The following is an 18253-nucleotide window of genomic DNA, read 5'->3' on the forward strand; positions in this document are numbered from 1 at the left end:
AATCCATAAAAAACATTAAAGGAAGAGCTCAAAATAGAGCTTGCCTCCAGCAGAGCTTGCAATCAAAGACATGCAGGCAGCAGAACAACCACTTCCCACAAACGGCAGCAAAATACGCACTCCCCATGGGTAATCACACCTTTGTTTGCAGGGAAGAGGAAGAAGAGAAGAATAATTGGTGCAAAACTGCCTCCAACGTAAAGACATTTATGATGAGACCACATTCTCTCTCGCTTCATGGACCATCAGGACAACTAATTACTACACTTTGATTACATTAAGTTTATCTGAAAAATAAGGTTATAATTTGAAATAAGTAATACAGTTATGCACTATAATAAATCAAGAAGATATATGCTGTGAAGACTAAAGGACGAGGCCAATAAAGAAATTCAGCCAAAAACGGGCTCGTGAGATGCGATAGGGTTATGTTAAAGGCCAGCAGTAAGGGTCAATAAAACATTAAAACATACTAAAACACTTCAGCAATGAAGGCAAAGTTTTTCTTCTCTGTTTTTGGAGTAAGCACTCCTGGGTAAATATCATGTTATTAAGTGAGGATGGATTTCAGCATTATATTTCTATGAAATATAAATTGAACTTTGGCACCAAACCTACAGCATAAACACAAGTAAAACAGAATATTTTATGAAAATATAATCAGGCTTAGAGGCTCATTACATCAGCCCATTTCCAGGAGAACAGAAATTATTCAAGGCAACCTAACAGTTTGGAATTAGTGTTTTACTTTGCTATACAAGACAGTCATGTTCTGAAGTAACGCAGGGATACTGATTTGCCTAGTCAGCAAACTGATCGTGCAACTGACATACTGTGGCTGGGGGATTTGAGGAGATGTGCGATAACTTCACAAGATCTTTTGCCAGCACCTACCATGGCAGCGTCAAACATTTATGTGAGTGGTTGTGTATAATCACATGTACATTGATTTTGCTGGCTGTGTGGGGAAAAGGTATAAAAACGAAAAAATAAAACCTGCCCAAAATCTTAATACAAAAGTCAAAGATTTAAAACATGCGATTCAAGATCAGGGCATCTTCCATTTCATAATCAGCCCAAAATCTGTTACTCAAAAGTGAAAAGCAGAGTAATTCTGCTGTGCTGTGGAGGTAAAATTCCTTATTTGTACATTTACAGAAAATTATATGAAATTGGTGACGAGCATTAGGTTATGTGCATATTCATTCATCTACAATACAAACAAATCACAATATGTATGCATGCTGACATGCGTGTGCACAATCCCTTCCCCACACACACTCATCTAAACACATTTTAGGGAATCCTCCTCTCCTCAGGTTGGGAACATTAAAAGCATTTTGAAAATGAAAAATAAAAGCTAAACACGGGTAATATACTCCTCTGTTAATGAAAAAAATATTACCTTTTTCTTTACCGAACGGCTACTCATAATTTTTTCTACTACAGGACCTTCCGCATCAGCAGATTCCTACAAGACAAATATTGTATAACAATTACAAAAGTGAAGATTATGTGTTTGCTCTTTATAAGTTCTCTTTAATTTCTTTAACACTCTCTAACAGTATTCCATCATGATGAGAGTTCAATTGCATGACATTTTTTTTTTTTTACTAGGTGGACTGAGGTACTCAACTGCATTGTATGCTTTCTTAAATCCAGTGGAATTTATGTTCTTTGTACAGCAAGAGGCTAACTATACTCTTCATCTACATATGTAATGAGAATGAACTGTACAAACGATGCACTCTGAGCCAAAGATGTGTGGGTGTTTTTGTTATTTAATTATATAGGAAAAATAACTGGCCACAAAGTTGAACATGCCTTCAGTAGCCCTATGTTCTGAAAGCCAGAAGATGTTCCAGTTAATGATGTAGAGAAACAGTGTCTATGTGACAGCTGTCAAAAATATGTTGGTCCCCACCATTAAAGCTGCAGGAAAACATACCATTCCTCTTCTGCAAGAGACATTTAACAATGGAGATCACATACTACATTTCAAAGAGCTTAACACAGCACAAATTGCCAAATGAAGGACCAAAAAGCATGTATACATTCACCAATAGATTGTCAGTTAGTTAAGTGAAGTAGTACTATGAAAAGAGCACTACAAAACAATAAGATTGTTACAACAGTCATTCCTACATTATTACCCTTCATTTTATTCAAACTATTTTATCCATCATTTACATTGCATGGAGAATAAAGTGTACCCTGCTGGGTACTACAAGGCAGTAATTTCATAAAGGGGTTCTTATGGTGCCTAGCAGCAGGAGACAAGCTTGAGTGGTTTATTAAAGTCATAGAAGCCAGACCACTGAATTCACAGAGGTAAATTCAGTCTCCTTACAGTCTAGTTTCAGGCTTCAACTTAGCAGAGACCATTAATTTAACCAAATTGTGTCAAATTACATATTGTAAGCTTGTAAAAAAAATCATGAATGAACGTAGCTTTTAAAGAACCTAAACAACTAATTTTGCTTTGTACAGTGAGCCAAATTTAAATGAAACTCCTTGTGGGAGGAAGGTGGGGGATGAGGTGGGAGGGGCAACACTTATCATTTTTAACTACTTAGATTTAATTGTTTGGCTATCCATATTTGGAATGCTAAACTGACCTGCTGCTCTGACTGAGAAGTATTGGAAGGGGAGTCTCTTCCAGCAGCATCCACATCATCTGCTTCCTCATCTGAAATCTTAAACTCCAGGTCTTCTGTGTAACGCTTTCTCTTAACCTGCCGGCTAGAGCGCCTCTTCTAAAAAGAAACCATTGATTTTCTTTGTAAGCAAAGTTGGAGTGAAGAATAAACAAGAACAGTGCATCTTTACTGTTTTCAAATGTACTAGTACTTTAAAAAAAAATAATTACATGAAACACCCTGATATTGGCTCTAAAATTAAAGTGGTACTTTCATACTAAGTTTCTTCTTTTTAGGAGCCTATACTGGGGGTTGATGAGGAGGAAAGGAAAGCAATTAAATGGTTGTTCTTGAACTGGACAGTTTATTTTTTTGAACCAAATTCACTTTTTGCTCTTTCCATGGAGTTCTGTACGTTTTTCTCAACATAATTTTTTTTGCGGGGAAAAAAAATCACCATTTCCCTCCTTAGAGGGCGTGTCTACATGTATATTTAAGCATTGATGCTACCCCTCTATCAGTACATTTTTTAAGAAACAAGTTATGAGAGGTACTCTGAAACTATAAGAAAGTCAGTAGCTGGATACTTGATAATGGATACCACTTGGCAATTTCACACCTTCATTTCCATAATCACTGAAGGGAAAACATCAATTTTCCTTTGGCTCAATAGGTAGGACTACTACTAATTCTGAGCGCCAAATCTCTTCCATTTCCTTAACAGAAAGGATGCCTATCAAGTTAAGAATAATCCTTCATTTGAAGTTTATTTACTTTGTTGGCTTCCTGTTTCCCGTAATGTCCAATGGGCTTTGCAATTTTTATGTATTTTTGCCAAGACTGAGCATGCATGTATGCGCTTTCAGTTTAACGTTTCCTTATTAAATAACTGATTTTCAAGTAGGAAGGCAACTAGTCAGAGAACTGCTATGGAGACTAACATTCATAGTTATGCTTTCATTATGGAAACATTTACTTATTGTAGTGCCTAATACAAATGCAACCAGGCTCCTCTTTCCCCACCCCTTCTATTCCCTGAAATACACACACACACACACACACACTCTTATAGGAGGGGTTTTTAGGTTTTGCTAAATTGTTGCATGGGCACCTTACAGTTATTATGAGGGTTTGATACTAAGAATAAAATAAAAAGCTTACTCATTTTTTATTAAATTGGATAATTTATAAAAGTGATCATGTACAAGCCTACTGTTAAACTTATTAAAAAAACCCACTTGAACAAGAAAGTAAAGTTACCTTGAGTAAATATAAGTCAGCATAGGAAAATATACAGTGTAAGCAAGCAAAACAATGTTAAAGGCACAAATGAAATTTCTCACTGTTACAAGAATTAATGCTTATTGCCAAGTATATCCTCTTGTATCATTTGCCAAAAGAAAAAACAAGAAGTCCTAATTATTGAAGTTCTCTCTCAGACTACATTAAAAAGAAGTTTTTATCCCATTAGTTCTCAAACTGCAAATACCATAAAGACAGGTGTCAATACATTGCTATTATAGAAACTGGTCAGCAAAAAACACTGTCCCGAGACTCCTCTTAAAGTATCTTTGCATCAGGAACACGTGCTAAATTCCGCCATTAACCAGGTTAAAAGGAGCACTTGGCATACAATTAAAAATGTACCAATAAGTTATGCTAATGACATACTTCTATATCCATGCTTCTGTTTCAGAGTACATTATCCCAAGATGATATTGTTATAGAGGAGTGCCATCAGAAAAGTAACTATTGTTGGTTTTTAAACTTAAATTCTTACATGTTACTTTTAGTCATAATAAATTCTATGAGCTTTGTGGTGAAACTTGGGAAAAGGGAAGTCATGAACTGTGGCAGGCACTAAAGCAGTGGGGCCAAACTTTTTGATGGGTGTGTCACAAATTAGCCCTACACCCTTCCAGAGGACCGCTGATTCTCTTCCCCTGCTTCATCTGTTGCTATGCTTTCTGCTGCTTGTCCCCTCCCCAATGTGCAACATGCCACACACAGAGACTACCTTTGCCACTTGCGGCACCCCTGCCACAAGTTCGCCACCCCTTCACTAAAGGACCACTGATTGGCAGCTTTTCCATTCTATATCATGTCTTTTTGGTGACATCACAGAATGCTATAGTCTTGGTATTGCTGTTGAGGGAAGCTACTTAAATTCTGAAGGGAACTTACTTGGGACTCTTGAAGTAGGCGACTTAACAGTCCTAGAGATCAACGCCTTCTATCCACTAAACAAAATACAGTACGTGCAGCAGCAATACAAGCTGCCCCTACACTCAATTCACTCTCTCTCTCCTTTGCCATGCTCATTCCTAACATATAGAGCTCATCAAGAAAAAAGAACTAAACAAGCATCTCAAAGTTAGGTTACATAAAGGCTTTTCATTATAAATATAAAACTAGATTAGATAACCCAGACTCAAAATGTAGTATGGGGACTGAAATTTAAAAAAAAAAAAAAAAAAAAAAAAAAAAAAAAAAAAAAAAAAAAAAAAAAGGGGGAAACCAATTTTTTTTAAAAAAAAAGAAAAAAAAAAAAAAAAAAAAAAAAAAAAAAAAGTGTGCAAGTCACTTGTATGTATACAGAGCTAGCAAACTAGTAAAACAAAGATGCAAACCAGGAAAGTTTCTTTTAATAAACAATTTACCACTAGGATCTCCAATTCTCACCTTTCTTGGTATACTTCTCCAGCCAACAAAGAAAAAAAAAATAAAAGCTTCTCTATAACAAAGGTGAAGTGACTGTTTGTGTGTTACATACATTTAAGATTACCAAGTGCTAAATAATTAGGGCCTGAATATCAGAATGATGGTATTACCTGAACACCTGGATCATCATCGTCTTCATGAGGAGATGCTGGTGGTGTTTTTTCCAAATCTGAGTTTTCAGAACCTTCCTTTCCCTTGTTGACCTTTTTCTTCACAGCATTAGTTTCTGAGTCAGATTTCTTGTTACTAAAATTAAGATATATCTGATCAATGCTTGAGTCAAATGTATTTTAAGAAAAGTGTACCATGATATGGTGGTCAAACAACAAAAACATTTTTATTATTGGTTTTTTCATTATTTTAATTCCTTTGCCTTATGCAAGGAACTAAAGTATATCAATGACTTCAATCATTTTAACATAGTACCGCACTTCCCTTGTCAAGGTCAATCTGCTGATCTGGCCTGTCCTTAATCTTGGATGTACTGAGTAGCACACTTGGCAAGAGTCTGAAATGGGAGACTAAAATAAGAATCAGACTAGCAGTCTAACCATTAGTCGAACACCCTAATACACAGAAGGGAAGGTACCACATGAACTTTTCTTGAAACAAATGCAAGCCAAACAGTTAGCCGAGCCAGAGGAATTTGCCAAAACCTCTGAATGAATGAGATCATCCTCCATTTTATACTGCACTTCCAATGTTGTTCCTCAGAAAACTAAGATAAGATAGCAGATTTCATTTCCACTCTCAGAACCGATATCCCCACTCAGTCGCTACAACCAAAATTTGCATGTGTTGATTAATTTGTGCAGACACAATTAATTACATTTCATTTGGCCACCCCAGATTTGTAGAGCCCACAACAGCCAGACAGATTATTTTCCCAAATTGCTCCATTTCCCATTTATTCTCTGCCCATATATTCCAATGATTTTCCTTAAAAAGAAAAAAAAAATGCCAGTAGCCTACAAACCCAAACTAATATTCTGGAAGAAAAAGTGATGAGGGGGTTCCCCCCTTGAATTGTCAATCTCTAATTGTATTTAAAACACTGTATATAACATATATTTAAAGCTACTAGCTGGCAAAGGAGGCATGCATCAAAACACAAGTTTAGATTAGAGACCCCGTATTCAAACTGTATACAAAGATCTGGAATATATATGTAATTTGACATATATAATGATATATATCACACTTGTAAAATGAAACAAATTGAAAACTGAGGAAAAGTTTTAAAGGAATTGTAAAATGTACTCATCTCCAAAGCTTTACGTAGGGTTGGGGGGGGTTAGGTGCTCAACCAACCTCCTGATTATTGCTTATTTGACAAACACTTTGGGCTGGTTTGTTTGTTTTTAGAGTTGCAAACATTTTTGCTAAAACATTCATAGGGTGTCTCTTAGCATAGAATTACATGTTGGTATTTGACAAACGAAACATTTAAATAGCCAAACCTTATCCCAGGCACTTCTGAACAGCTTCATTTTTCAATACTATATCTGAACCCATTCTAAATTTTGGTTTTAAATTTTGGTTTTAAAAAGACAAAACCCTCCAAAAATCTTTATAATTCTAAACCCCGTGAAACTTCAAAACAAAAGTCAGCCTTAAACTTATTGTGATAAATAAGCATATTGAAATGAAAGCTCATTTGCGGAGCTAAAACTTAAAATGTAGTTATACAATGTTTTGACTAGTTGCCTTTTCCCTCTGTTTAATGCGTTTTACATGTAAAAACAATGTTCAAAAGATGTTTAATGTTTACATTTAAGCATGCTGGGAGCTTTAAAAATACAGTTAAAAATCACAGCAAAATTCTAGGGCACAATAATATAGCTCAGCTAAAACCCTGTCAGTGCTCTGAAAAGTTTGATTCAATTGAAAGAGCCACATAAGACAAATCATTTAAAAAATAATAATAATCTACACAACAGTTCCCCTTCCAACCATCTTAGTGTGTATGCTACACATGGACAGAAGTCTCCCCTACTATGAGGCTCCATTTCCAGCATTTATTTCCGCTCTAACTGCCACAAATTATACAATACTACAGCTGAACACTGGGCCCCTTTCCTTTCATCTGCACGCCAAGAGCAATCAGATTACCCTGGTAACCAGCGGTCACATGACCAGCACCTGCTCTTTTGGCTGGATGCCACTGACTAAAGCCATCTGCTTCTCTCAATCAGCTTTCAAACATTCTCAACACCTGCGCTGCAGCGTTTTGTGGTTTCTTTTATCAAATCAGTGCAAAACTGCTTCCAAAACTTTACATATTTCTCAAATTTGTTTAAATCAAAGGTAAGCCTGTCAGGGATTTGAACCAATGCCAGGTAAAGTGAGTTGACAGGCTAGTGCTTTTCACTGGTGACCTCTATAAATCAGAGCAAAGCATACAATTAAATTTAGTAGTAGTTACTGTGCCCTGGGTGCACTATCACATATGAATAACAGGCTTAATGTCTTGAAGAATAACATAGCCAAGGTTTGATAAAATACCAATTTGCTGAAAGGCAGGAAAGTGCTAATGATTGTCTGTCTGCCCCTCCGAAGAATGCTCTATGGAATGTCCACAATTGTTTGAGTCATACAGCATCTCCAAGTGCTTATCACACAGAAAGATTCAGACAAAGAACTTGCAACCAAGTGAGGTACTTGTAGCAGATCTAACTGTACAAAGATTTCTTTCTAAACTCTATCAGACCTTTCCCAGGTAGTAAAAATAGGGGATTTGAGCTAAACGCCTTCATCTCTGCCTTTGCTGACCTACGTGTACTAGCTGTGCTTTAAACTACCAAATCTTGCAGGAACAGAGATATGTAACCAAGTACTTTGGGCAGTATTTTAAACCACCCTCAGGCAATATCAGTGCAATGCAAGTATACACACCAAGTACTACGGATATAGGGAAATAATCTGAATTGGTCCACAGAGAATTTTTCTTAATTTTCTGTTTAGCTTTAATGAACAAATAAAAACTTTTTAATTGCAATTTTAAAAAGCTAGTGATCTAGAGCTTTCTTCACACAAAGGAAAAAAGGTTAAAAGAAAAAGCCACTGCAACAAGGCTCTCCACTACATGAAGATCTGCATCCAGGTTCTTCATGCCGTAGGCCCAGTAGGATTAGACTTCACCTGGTAGGTCTGAACATCAGCTTCCTGCAGCTGTCAACAATTCCACTTTGCTCTCTACTTTTGTTTAGAACTGCTAAGCAACCCTTACAACCCCACTATAAGTACCTAGCTAAATACACTTTACTAGTCAATCAAACAAAACCATTTGGCATTTATGTAGTTAAGACAGATGATTAAAATTAGTGGCTAATACAAATTTAGGTACGTAAAATGTATTTTAGAAAACTAAACACCTTAGGTACTTGCATTTGTATGTTAAAACATCTAATACATACTTGATAGGTTTTTCCTAACTTTTTTGGAACATGTGGAAAGCACTATAATAAAATGCAAGGTAACTGTATACAGACAAATTGTATACTTCAGTCATAGCCACTACTTGGTTCCTAGCATCAAGCCATCAGCCTAGTGCAAATTAAATTTGAAAAAAATAAAACAAAGAACAGAAAACCACAATTTACTCCAAAAAACAGCCCATTTATGAGAGATGTCATCAGATAGTTATATTGTTTGCAATCTGGGTATCCAAAATGGACTTCTTGTTTTACATTCTTAACCCTTGGGGCAACACAGTATGCTGTCCAAAGGGAATCACACTAGGACCACAACCCACAGAATGGCACAGGAAGAAAAAAAAAACAATAAGGAAAAATGAGGGCATGGGAACAAAAAAAGAATAAGCAGGATAACAGGGAAAAAAGAAGAAAGAACTAAAAGTCTGAGACAAGAATGCAGTTCTACAAAACAGCGCTTTGTGTCAGTTTGACAACCAGCAGCCCAAAGGAGTTAGGTCAAGCATTCGGACCTGGGAAAGCTGAATCACCTCATTTAAAAGTATCAAAAAATGTGTCATCTTCCACAAGACTGAATGAGGAGGGCAACAGCTCTTCTCATATTAATATTGTTGGGTTTTTTACTCTGCTCTGGGATAACAACCAGATATGTTAATTAGCATAATTTTAAAAGGGCCACCAGCGCATTGATTGCATGGATGCTTTTACACAGTGGTCTAAAAAGTTCCCAAGATGAATAACTCCAACCATTAAACCGCTCATCTTTTTTCCCCCATTTAATTTCATTATCCTTCACACAAGTTTCTGATATAAGGTCTGCGTTAAAAGGCAATACTCAATATAGTATGCCCATCCACCTGCTCCTAACAAATAGACCTAGCAGCCCACCGTGCCCAGCAACTGAGTTCAACTGCCCATTCCACCTGAACAGCAGAGCAGAGAAGTGGCACACCAACTGGGCTTACCACATTCTCATTCTCTGATATCCTCAAGAACATCAAATGATTCTTGCAACTGGTTTGCTGTGTTTGTACTTGAAGGCAGAACTAAAAACAGGCAAAATGGAGACCCAAAATGGAGACCCCTTAGTTTTGGTGGGAATGGGAGAAGAAAATGTTTGCTTTTATCCTCTGTTGATGTGAAGATGTTGCACTACCATTTCCCATTCCAGCAGCTTTCATGTGCAGGTGCTGGGGGCTCAGGAGTGGAACTTAATCTCAGAAAGCAGCAAGAAAGATGCACACAATTCAACATTTAAGGTGTTACAAAAGATGGTGATCCCCCAGCAAGCTATGAGAAGCTCAGAGTACAGAAAACTCAAAAGATTCTTTTAATGCACCCAGCTGGAGGCTGTTCTCATTTTTGTTATAGTTTGTTTAAAAGGTTTAGACTTCCCCCTAGCAAACAGGCAGTAGGATAAAATACATATATGAAATACCCTGTATTACAAGTTCTCTTGACATACAGCTTTTCGAAGCAGTACAAATGCAAATGATTCAGGAATCCATTTGCTCCTTTTCAGACATAATTTATCAATTGTACCTGTGTTCACCAAAGTCATTCACTCTACAGTTTTGAACCATGTTTCAAATGGATCAAGAAAACAACTAGATAGATGGCACAAAATCTTACAGGATCCTTTTAAGAAAAGCTGCATTGATCTAGGCTAAAAATACTGGACAACATAGAAAGATACATTTCTCATTTCTTCTCCTTCCTCAAATTAAAGGGAGTTTTCCTCTCAGAAGTAAGAAACTTTCTTACAACTCCTCTAAAATACTGGAACTGAGGAACTTTCTCCACTGTCCGGGGTGAAGTGAAGCAGTGTGAAGACTCCTCTAGAGTAACCTAAGCCTTTTCAGAGATTTATACAGTTAATATGTAATAAATAAACAAACAAATTGAAGGAGGGAGACAAACTTATTTTCAGCCTGGTAGCTCAGCAAGTTATTGATAGAGAAACAGGTAGCAGAGTTTAGCTTTGGTGCTGCACATAATTCTTGGTACGTGGGCAGTTAATTCCATGAAGCAGACTTCTGTTTTGTCATCTGCAGTTTTATTTATAGTAAAATATATGCAAACTCTCCACAGTGCTCCCTTTAACTCCATTTCTTCCAGCTGCCATTTGCACATCTTTTCCTATTGCTGTTAGGGCCATGCTATTCCAAGTTTCATTACATCGAGCTAATGGATAGACTAGCTTTCCAAAGACACCAACTCTACACTGACATTTGTTAGCAAAGTGTTTTGAAGTTCACTACATTTCTGTGGTGTTACTATACCAGAAGTACTATAATGTAAATTTCTGTTGTCCTCTTTGTTCACCATTCAGTTAAGGTGCACCTCTGCCAAGTCAGTGAGGCGGTTATACATTTCTATGAGGCTTGTCCCAAAGTAAAGGGAGAGTATTCTTTTTTAATAAAACACTTCCATGGTCAATAAAATGATCATGCCATCTTATTAAAAAAAATACATATTCATTTAAATAATCTGGCACTTTGCATATTTCATCATTTTATACTTGAATACAATTCACATTTTCCTATCCTTTTGGTTTGAGTGGGGTGGGGGGCTGTTTTATTTTTTATTTCCCCTTGTACTACTTGAATCAACTTTTATGATTCTGAAAGGAACTACTTTTTTTCCTGAGATTATGTACATACCCACATTTCTCTGTTTTTTTCAATCCTCTCTTCCATCCCTTAGAAAAATGGATTTTAATATTGAGTAAAGTTAGCTTATTATACGATGAAAATAGCCAATATCACATTAGCATTTTATAACACAAAACCACCAAGAATGATACTCAATGCTCAGAATCAAACTACTGTAGAACTATAAACACTAGTGCTAAAGTAATCCAAACACTTTGTTACTTGTACCACCACAAATTCTGTCTACATGATTGTGCAATTCAGAATTTACACTTAGTTGCATACATTTTAGACATCTCTGATTTTGTGCCGTTACATCCTTCCTAGTGACAGCACCATGAAATCTTCACGTGTCAATAACGATTCCTTTGAGCAGGGGGAATACTGACCTCAGATTAATAGTTCAGGGGTTGAATCCTGTTAAAATCCTGGCTCAGTTACCTATATGTCACTAGGCAGATTCTTTAATCTGTGGTATTGCCCCAAAATCACAGGCAAAATTATTTTGACAGAAGTTATATTCTTTAGCAACATGTCCCCCAATAAGTTACCAGGTCTATCTTCCTTATAAATCTGCTTGAGTACATGGGTTGGAAAGATGACTTGCAATGGCAAGTCTAGTCTGTAACTATGAATGTACTCTTTTCCTAAGCCATACATAAGCAAGTCCTAGTGGCTGTTAATATTCCCCAGTTCACGTTTCTAACAGAACAGAAAGTAACAGGTAGTAACTAAGAGAAGTACCAATGATTTAAACTCTCCAGTTACAGAAGGCATGTCTATACATGCTATTAATGGGCAGCAAACTGCAGAGCTTACTGCTCCACAGTTTATTGCTCCCAGGAAGCTCCCAGGTGCATGGTTTACACGTGCGCCCAGAGAAGGGCACACTGAGTTGGGTAACAGCAGCCCCGGCTGGCAGGGCATTCATGGGGTCAGCCTGCCAGTCTAGGACTGTTCTGACTGGGCTCAATGTGCTGCAGAGGGGCTGGCTGGGGTACAAGGTGCTTCAGTGCAGGTCTAGCTAGCAGGCAGCCTCATGCACGAGCCAGCCGGCTCAGAGTCTACACATGCGCTGCTGTGTACAAAAAAACCCCTCTGCAGCAGGGTAGGATTTGTACTTACAAGTCCTACCCTGCTGCGGAGTTTATTAGTTTCATGCACCCTGATAAGGGTGCACATGTAGATGCTGAGATGTTTACTGCAGTTAATTAGTCAACTGTGCAGTAAATCTTGAGCAGAAGGTTGCAAAAGAAGAGAGAACAAAGCCTCTCCTTTACACATTTAAAAGGAGCAATATGTTCTCTGGAAGGAAAGGCTACTTTCCCACCACCACAGTTATGTCCCATTACTTAGACTTGGGGTGACCTGCAAGGCTTTGTTAGGTATAGCTATGCAGAGCCTGGTAGATTCTGCAGCCTGGTATGAATCACAATTAATAGAAATCTAAAAATCATGGGCGACTGGTGCCTCCTGAGTCTGGGGGGGCACCAGATCACCGACCGGGGCGGGGGGAGGGCGATGTCCCCCAGTGGCTGATCACCAAGCCAGCAGTGAAACTGGAAGTGCACTTCCACTGGCACTTCCGGTTTCGCAGCTGGGTTTCCAGGGGGTGCATGGCCAATCTCACCCTCTACATGTCTCCAATGCTAAAAATTTATTTTTTTTACATGAATTCTTGTTAACCTTAGTTTAATTAAGCTAGACTTCACTGTATTTGTTAAAATAATATTAATAGCATTCAGTTAATAAGTTGTGCAGTTAAAGTGTACTTTTAGAATAAAATATCATGTCTTCCTCTTCTGATGCAAAAGCTGTTGTTAGGAGTATGTTATGCAAGAGGTCAAAATAAAAGATCAACACTCCCCTTCTGGTTTTAAAAATCTATGAATGTTTTCCCCCATACAAACAATTAACCTGTTTAGGTAGCTGAGACAAGTACTGTTTCTAAAAACAATATAGTTTGAGATCTGCTTTAAATTCACCACATACATTCAAGTAGAATCTACTGTATGCTGTAACTAGAATGTTACTGTTTGCATAAACTGATCAGTAGATTTCAACAATCCAGAACATAACATAAATATTTATTTTTGCCTCATTATATAAGCAGATACAACCAGCAAGTTTACACAGATTCTTCAATGAATACTTCCTCTGCTTTCTGTCCAGAGAAACTATCCCTCTTATTAGAAGAAAGTCATATCTTGCTACTTGAGCTTCATGTACCCATAAAGCTGTATCAACATATTAAGCAGTAGTCTAACTTTGTAGAATAAACACAAAGCTGATTTGTTAATTGCAATTTTTAAAGCCCTAATACAAATCACAAACTGATTCAGATTAACCAGGTCTGGCTGTGCTTCCATCTGGAAGTTATATTTTCTAACGTTGGCCACATCTTGAAAAACAGATTCAGATGTTTGGAACAGGTTCAGAACAGTTGTAAGAAATTTTAAAGTACAAATGAAAAAAATCAGTTTTAATGCTTTTCTCCTTCTTAGTTCTCCTTTCCGAAAGAACATTTGTATTCATACTTGCATGTGTCTGTATGTGAACGAGATGCTTTGGAACCCCAGGTTCTTGTTATTTATAAACACACCATTTGATCTCCCTCATGCTGCCTAGTAAGGTTTTAACTTTGCCCCTTACAAAAATATCACAATAACAGAGTGAGATACTTAATTTTTCTGTTCCAAATCATAAAACAGGGTTGTGAGGTCAGATCAACAAAGGTTTGCTTTGTTTTGGTGGGAGGGGGAGGTTTGGTATTGGAGATTTTTTCCTTTTACTTAGGAGCTCAATTTTTTACTAAAATAATCAAATCAAATAATTAATGTGAATATAGTTACATAAAAATGCCATATAGTTTATGGGACATAGTATATACTACTATCCCAGTATAAATGTGTCCATATGAAGGTACTATACCATTTTAACTATGCACGCAGAATTCATTGCTAAAAGTGGCATGTCTAGACAAGGCTTTAGTAAAAATAGTTCTTTAGACCCACCTCCCATTTAAGTTAAGCTTGTATTATTGCTGATAACAGAAGTTGGTAACCTCTGTTTAAGTGTGATCCTAATGTGACTGCATTTCTTAATGCTCAAATTAGCACGACAAACATCACTGATGATAATATAAGGAGTCAGTTGCAAAATCCAATAGATCCAGTGATTTTGAAGGGTTAAAAAAGCAAAATTAACTACCTTGACTTTGACCTCTCCACACATTTAAATTAATTACAAATCAATAAATCGGGAATCTGAGCAAACATATCTGGAAATTCCTCAGCAATATTAGAGTAGATAGCTGCAAGCCAAGAAAACGGGATTTTTTCCTTTCTTCTTTCAGTATGGATTTTTAAAACCCCACAGATATAGATAGTACATTATTTTTGCTTGAATACAAACCCACAACACATTGTAAAGATATTTTCTGACATACCTTGTCTTTTTGCTGGTCTTGGGTTTTGGTGTGGCATTTTTTGCTTTCTTTTCCTTTGGCTCTTTGGCGGTCTTGGGGGTTTTGGGAGTCTTGGGTTCCTTAGGCTCCTTCTTTTCCTTGGGTTCCTTAGGATCCTTCGGCTCTTTTTTTGCCTTGGGCTTTTTCTTTTTCTTTTTTTCTTCTTGTGAGGAATCCGCTGAGTTCCTGGTTAGATCCTGGCTGTCAAGCCCACTAGGAAAATCTTCCTTACCAAAACCTTTACTGGGACCCTCTGCAACTATGTGATTATTTTTCTTTTTCTTCTTCTTTTGCTGTGGCTGCTGCTCAATCGGTGGCAGATAATCATCGCTTTTCACTAGCTGGGTATTCGGTCCACTAACCTGAGTCATATCCGGCACTGGTTTCTCTAAAAAGGGTTCCGATGGAGAATGCTAAGAGATAGAAATATATATTAAATTAGTAACTCATAATGAAGAAAATCTCTGATCTCTTTAAGACTGCTTGCTTAAAAAGAGAATTTGTTGAGTTACTTTGGGGTAACGGGTCATGAGGGAGATAGGAAAACAGAAGAAGTTAACCTGCACCATTTCAAAACAATACTATACAGTGAAATACAAATATTCCTACATTGTGATTAACACTGTGGCAGGATATTTTTAAAGTACCATCTATAGCAAATATAAAATTAATTTGCACTAAAATGCAAACCCATAAAAAAATCCAATGTATGAAAGTAAAAGTTGAATTCAAAAGTAAAAAAAATAAAGATGCCCAATTCAAGATTTTTCTATATTCTGGTAACAATTCTTTTTTTAATATAATCTGGGTCAAGTGATTTTTAGCTACATGGACCTTGTGTTATCTGGGAACAATTGTTAAGGTTCACTTCTATATATGCAATAGGAAAATTAAAAGGGCATAGGCTCATGGCAAATTTGTACCGACAGTCATCATCTCTGCCAACATACCAGGGACTGGACAGGGGACCTTCAGAGTTTGAACCGTGAGCTGTTACAGTTCAACCTAAAGAATCAAAACCTGATAGCTAGGGCTGTAACAAGTTTGTATCCTCTGGACAGAGCACAGCACAGTGAAGGACCTAAAACAAATGCAAGTGAATTACACATGCATCCATGCTAAGCATTCAGTTTCATACACACACAGAGCACTATGTTCTTGCCCGAAAGCGTTGATGCACTTATGCATTGTTGCACCTATCCCAAAGTTTCTAGAATCAAGTGTACAAGCTCTATTTGCAACCACACTCATTTTCAGTTCAGTTTCACTGAATACTTCAAATGGTGCTGTCCCACAGTGTCTGTTTTAACAAACAGCAGCTGGATCTTGATAGTCCCCTCATCCCACTGCTTTAACCTTGGCCTGTGAGGGTGTTCTTGGGGGTTTTGTAAGCATATTGTGCCTGGCAGTTGTGCAAGAAAAGTAAACTCATGCAGTTTTAAGAATAGATTAGATAAAAACTTGTATGGGATGCTTTTGATGAAGATGATCCTGCCTTGAACAGGAGGTTATGACCTCCTGAGACCTACTTTTCCTAGATCTCTACACTAGCAAGGAACACTCAATCCAGATGCTCACTCGTGTTCTGCACTCAGTCCAGATGCTGTAGCAGACTCAGTAACTTCCATCTACTTACTCCCTGTCTGCTAACAGGAAATTCAGCTTAAATAGCCCAAAACTTTCATGACACTGTCAAAGATGTTAGGTGCCCTATCACTATTTTTATCATGTGTAAAATTGCATACTTTGTTGTGAACCTTTCCTTATTTTCTTTTATTTACTTAAACTGTTTCTTGCTTTTAATCTCCCCTGAGGAGGGGGAATGAGATAAAAGGCCAAATTCCAGACAGTGGAGATCCCCATTCCAGCTTCCACTTCTACATGCCAATCTAACATGGTATCTGGTCAATGGGGCTTCCCAGATGTCCAGAAATTTGGCAGCAGGAGAATGGCAATTGCTTACCACCATTCCCCCACAACAACAAGTGTTCAGACCCAGAGAGACCCCTGTGGGCTATGGTCTGGATCTGGCCTTCAGGCTGGGGGTTGAGCAGCCCTCGACTAATGTGTGTGTATAATATGGGTAAATGTGCATCCAAGCAGTGCTGTTTTATTTATTATACATGCACTGCAGCTTTTCAGCAGCTGTCCCCTTAATGGCCTACCAGTGATGCGATTTCACCAGTGACAACAGCTGAAACACTAGAGTAGACCTGTGCAGGCAGCTTTCCCACAGCACAGACATACAGTAATATACCCAGTACACAATTAACATTGCTACCAGTGGAACTGTGCCCTTGCACATTTTCAATGGAAGCTGAAAATTCTTGTCACAGATGAAACCCCCACCAGTAATGGTACTAAGTGCTTCCGGTGCATAAGCAGCAACAGCAACCCCACAGTATATCACTTTCTTTTAACTCTTACTCAGGAAAACCTTGAACATCAGTAACTAGGCAGTGAAGCTCTTTCTGAAGAGATGGGGAGAAGACTGGACTGGAAGATCTATGTTCTATTTTTGCATAAGTCAGTGACTAAATGTGAGACTCGGGGACAATTCACCTTTCATTTGTGTTTCTATTTCCTCTGACACCTTTCTCTAATAAACTGTAAAAAGTGTTTCTTCATAAATGTTTGTACAACGGAGCTCCGATATTCCCTACGATCTCTAGGTTCCATTACAACTACTAAATCGAAAGAAACATTTTCTGTTACAGTACAAAGAGGGTGGAGGGAGAAATGGGAGACAAAAATAAATTATATAATTTCCTTCCTGTCTGAGAAAATTCAGGGGGATGGCATGAAATTTAAAACACCTTAGAAGTCAACTGCACAAAGTTTGGCATGCCTAAGCATAGTCCAGACCTGAGATCCAGTTTCCTGCTTCTAAAAGACCAACAACATGGCCACAGCAACAGATACATCTGAAAATGGGAAAGCAACCTGAAAATACAATTACATAGCAGTAAGTTTTTCCCCACTGAACAATTACCTTAACCATCTTTGAAACTGGCTTCAGCCCTGAACTCCAAAAAAAAAAAATCCAAGTTCACAATTACTACAGGAAAAAGCCAACCTATTAAATAGGTACTTTGCGTCAGTCTTTCATCAGCCCCATGGGATGCCCATGCCCGCTACAGGGCCAGGAAGTCCGGGTGAGGGTGATCCCCCGCCCTCCATTAATGCTGACTTTCTGAAGGAACATCTTGAGAAGCTGGATACCTTCAAGTCAGCCGGCCCTGACAGTCTTCACCCCAGGGTACTCAAGAAGCTGGCGAGCATCATAGCCCAGCCTCTAGCATGGATCTTTGAAAACTCTTGGCACTCTGGTGTAGTGCC

The 18253-nt window shown here is 37.8% G+C and overlaps 1 protein-coding gene across 5 annotated transcripts in view; it reads right to left on the bottom strand.

The window, feature by feature from the left end:
* CHD7 (chromodomain helicase DNA binding protein 7) overlaps positions 1-18253 on the bottom strand; it is a 166381-nt gene that overhangs the window by 50007 nt on the left and 98121 nt on the right. For all 5 annotated transcript variants that reach the window (XM_006019130.3, XM_006019129.3, XM_025198510.1 and 2 more), the window contains 4 exons: positions 14897-15327; positions 5471-5606; positions 2619-2756; positions 1406-1471 (listed from right to left, as the gene is read on the bottom strand). In XM_006019130.3, the coding sequence (XP_006019192.1) occupies positions 1406-1471; positions 2619-2756; positions 5471-5606; positions 14897-15327 (771 nt within the window). The remainder of the gene's footprint in view (positions 1-1405; positions 1472-2618; positions 2757-5470; positions 5607-14896; positions 15328-18253) is intronic.

Source organism: Alligator sinensis, unplaced genomic scaffold, assembly GCF_000455745.1.
Source record: "Alligator sinensis unplaced genomic scaffold, ASM45574v1 scaffold860_1, whole genome shotgun sequence".
NCBI classification, from domain to species: Eukaryota; Metazoa; Chordata; order Crocodylia; family Alligatoridae; genus Alligator; species Alligator sinensis.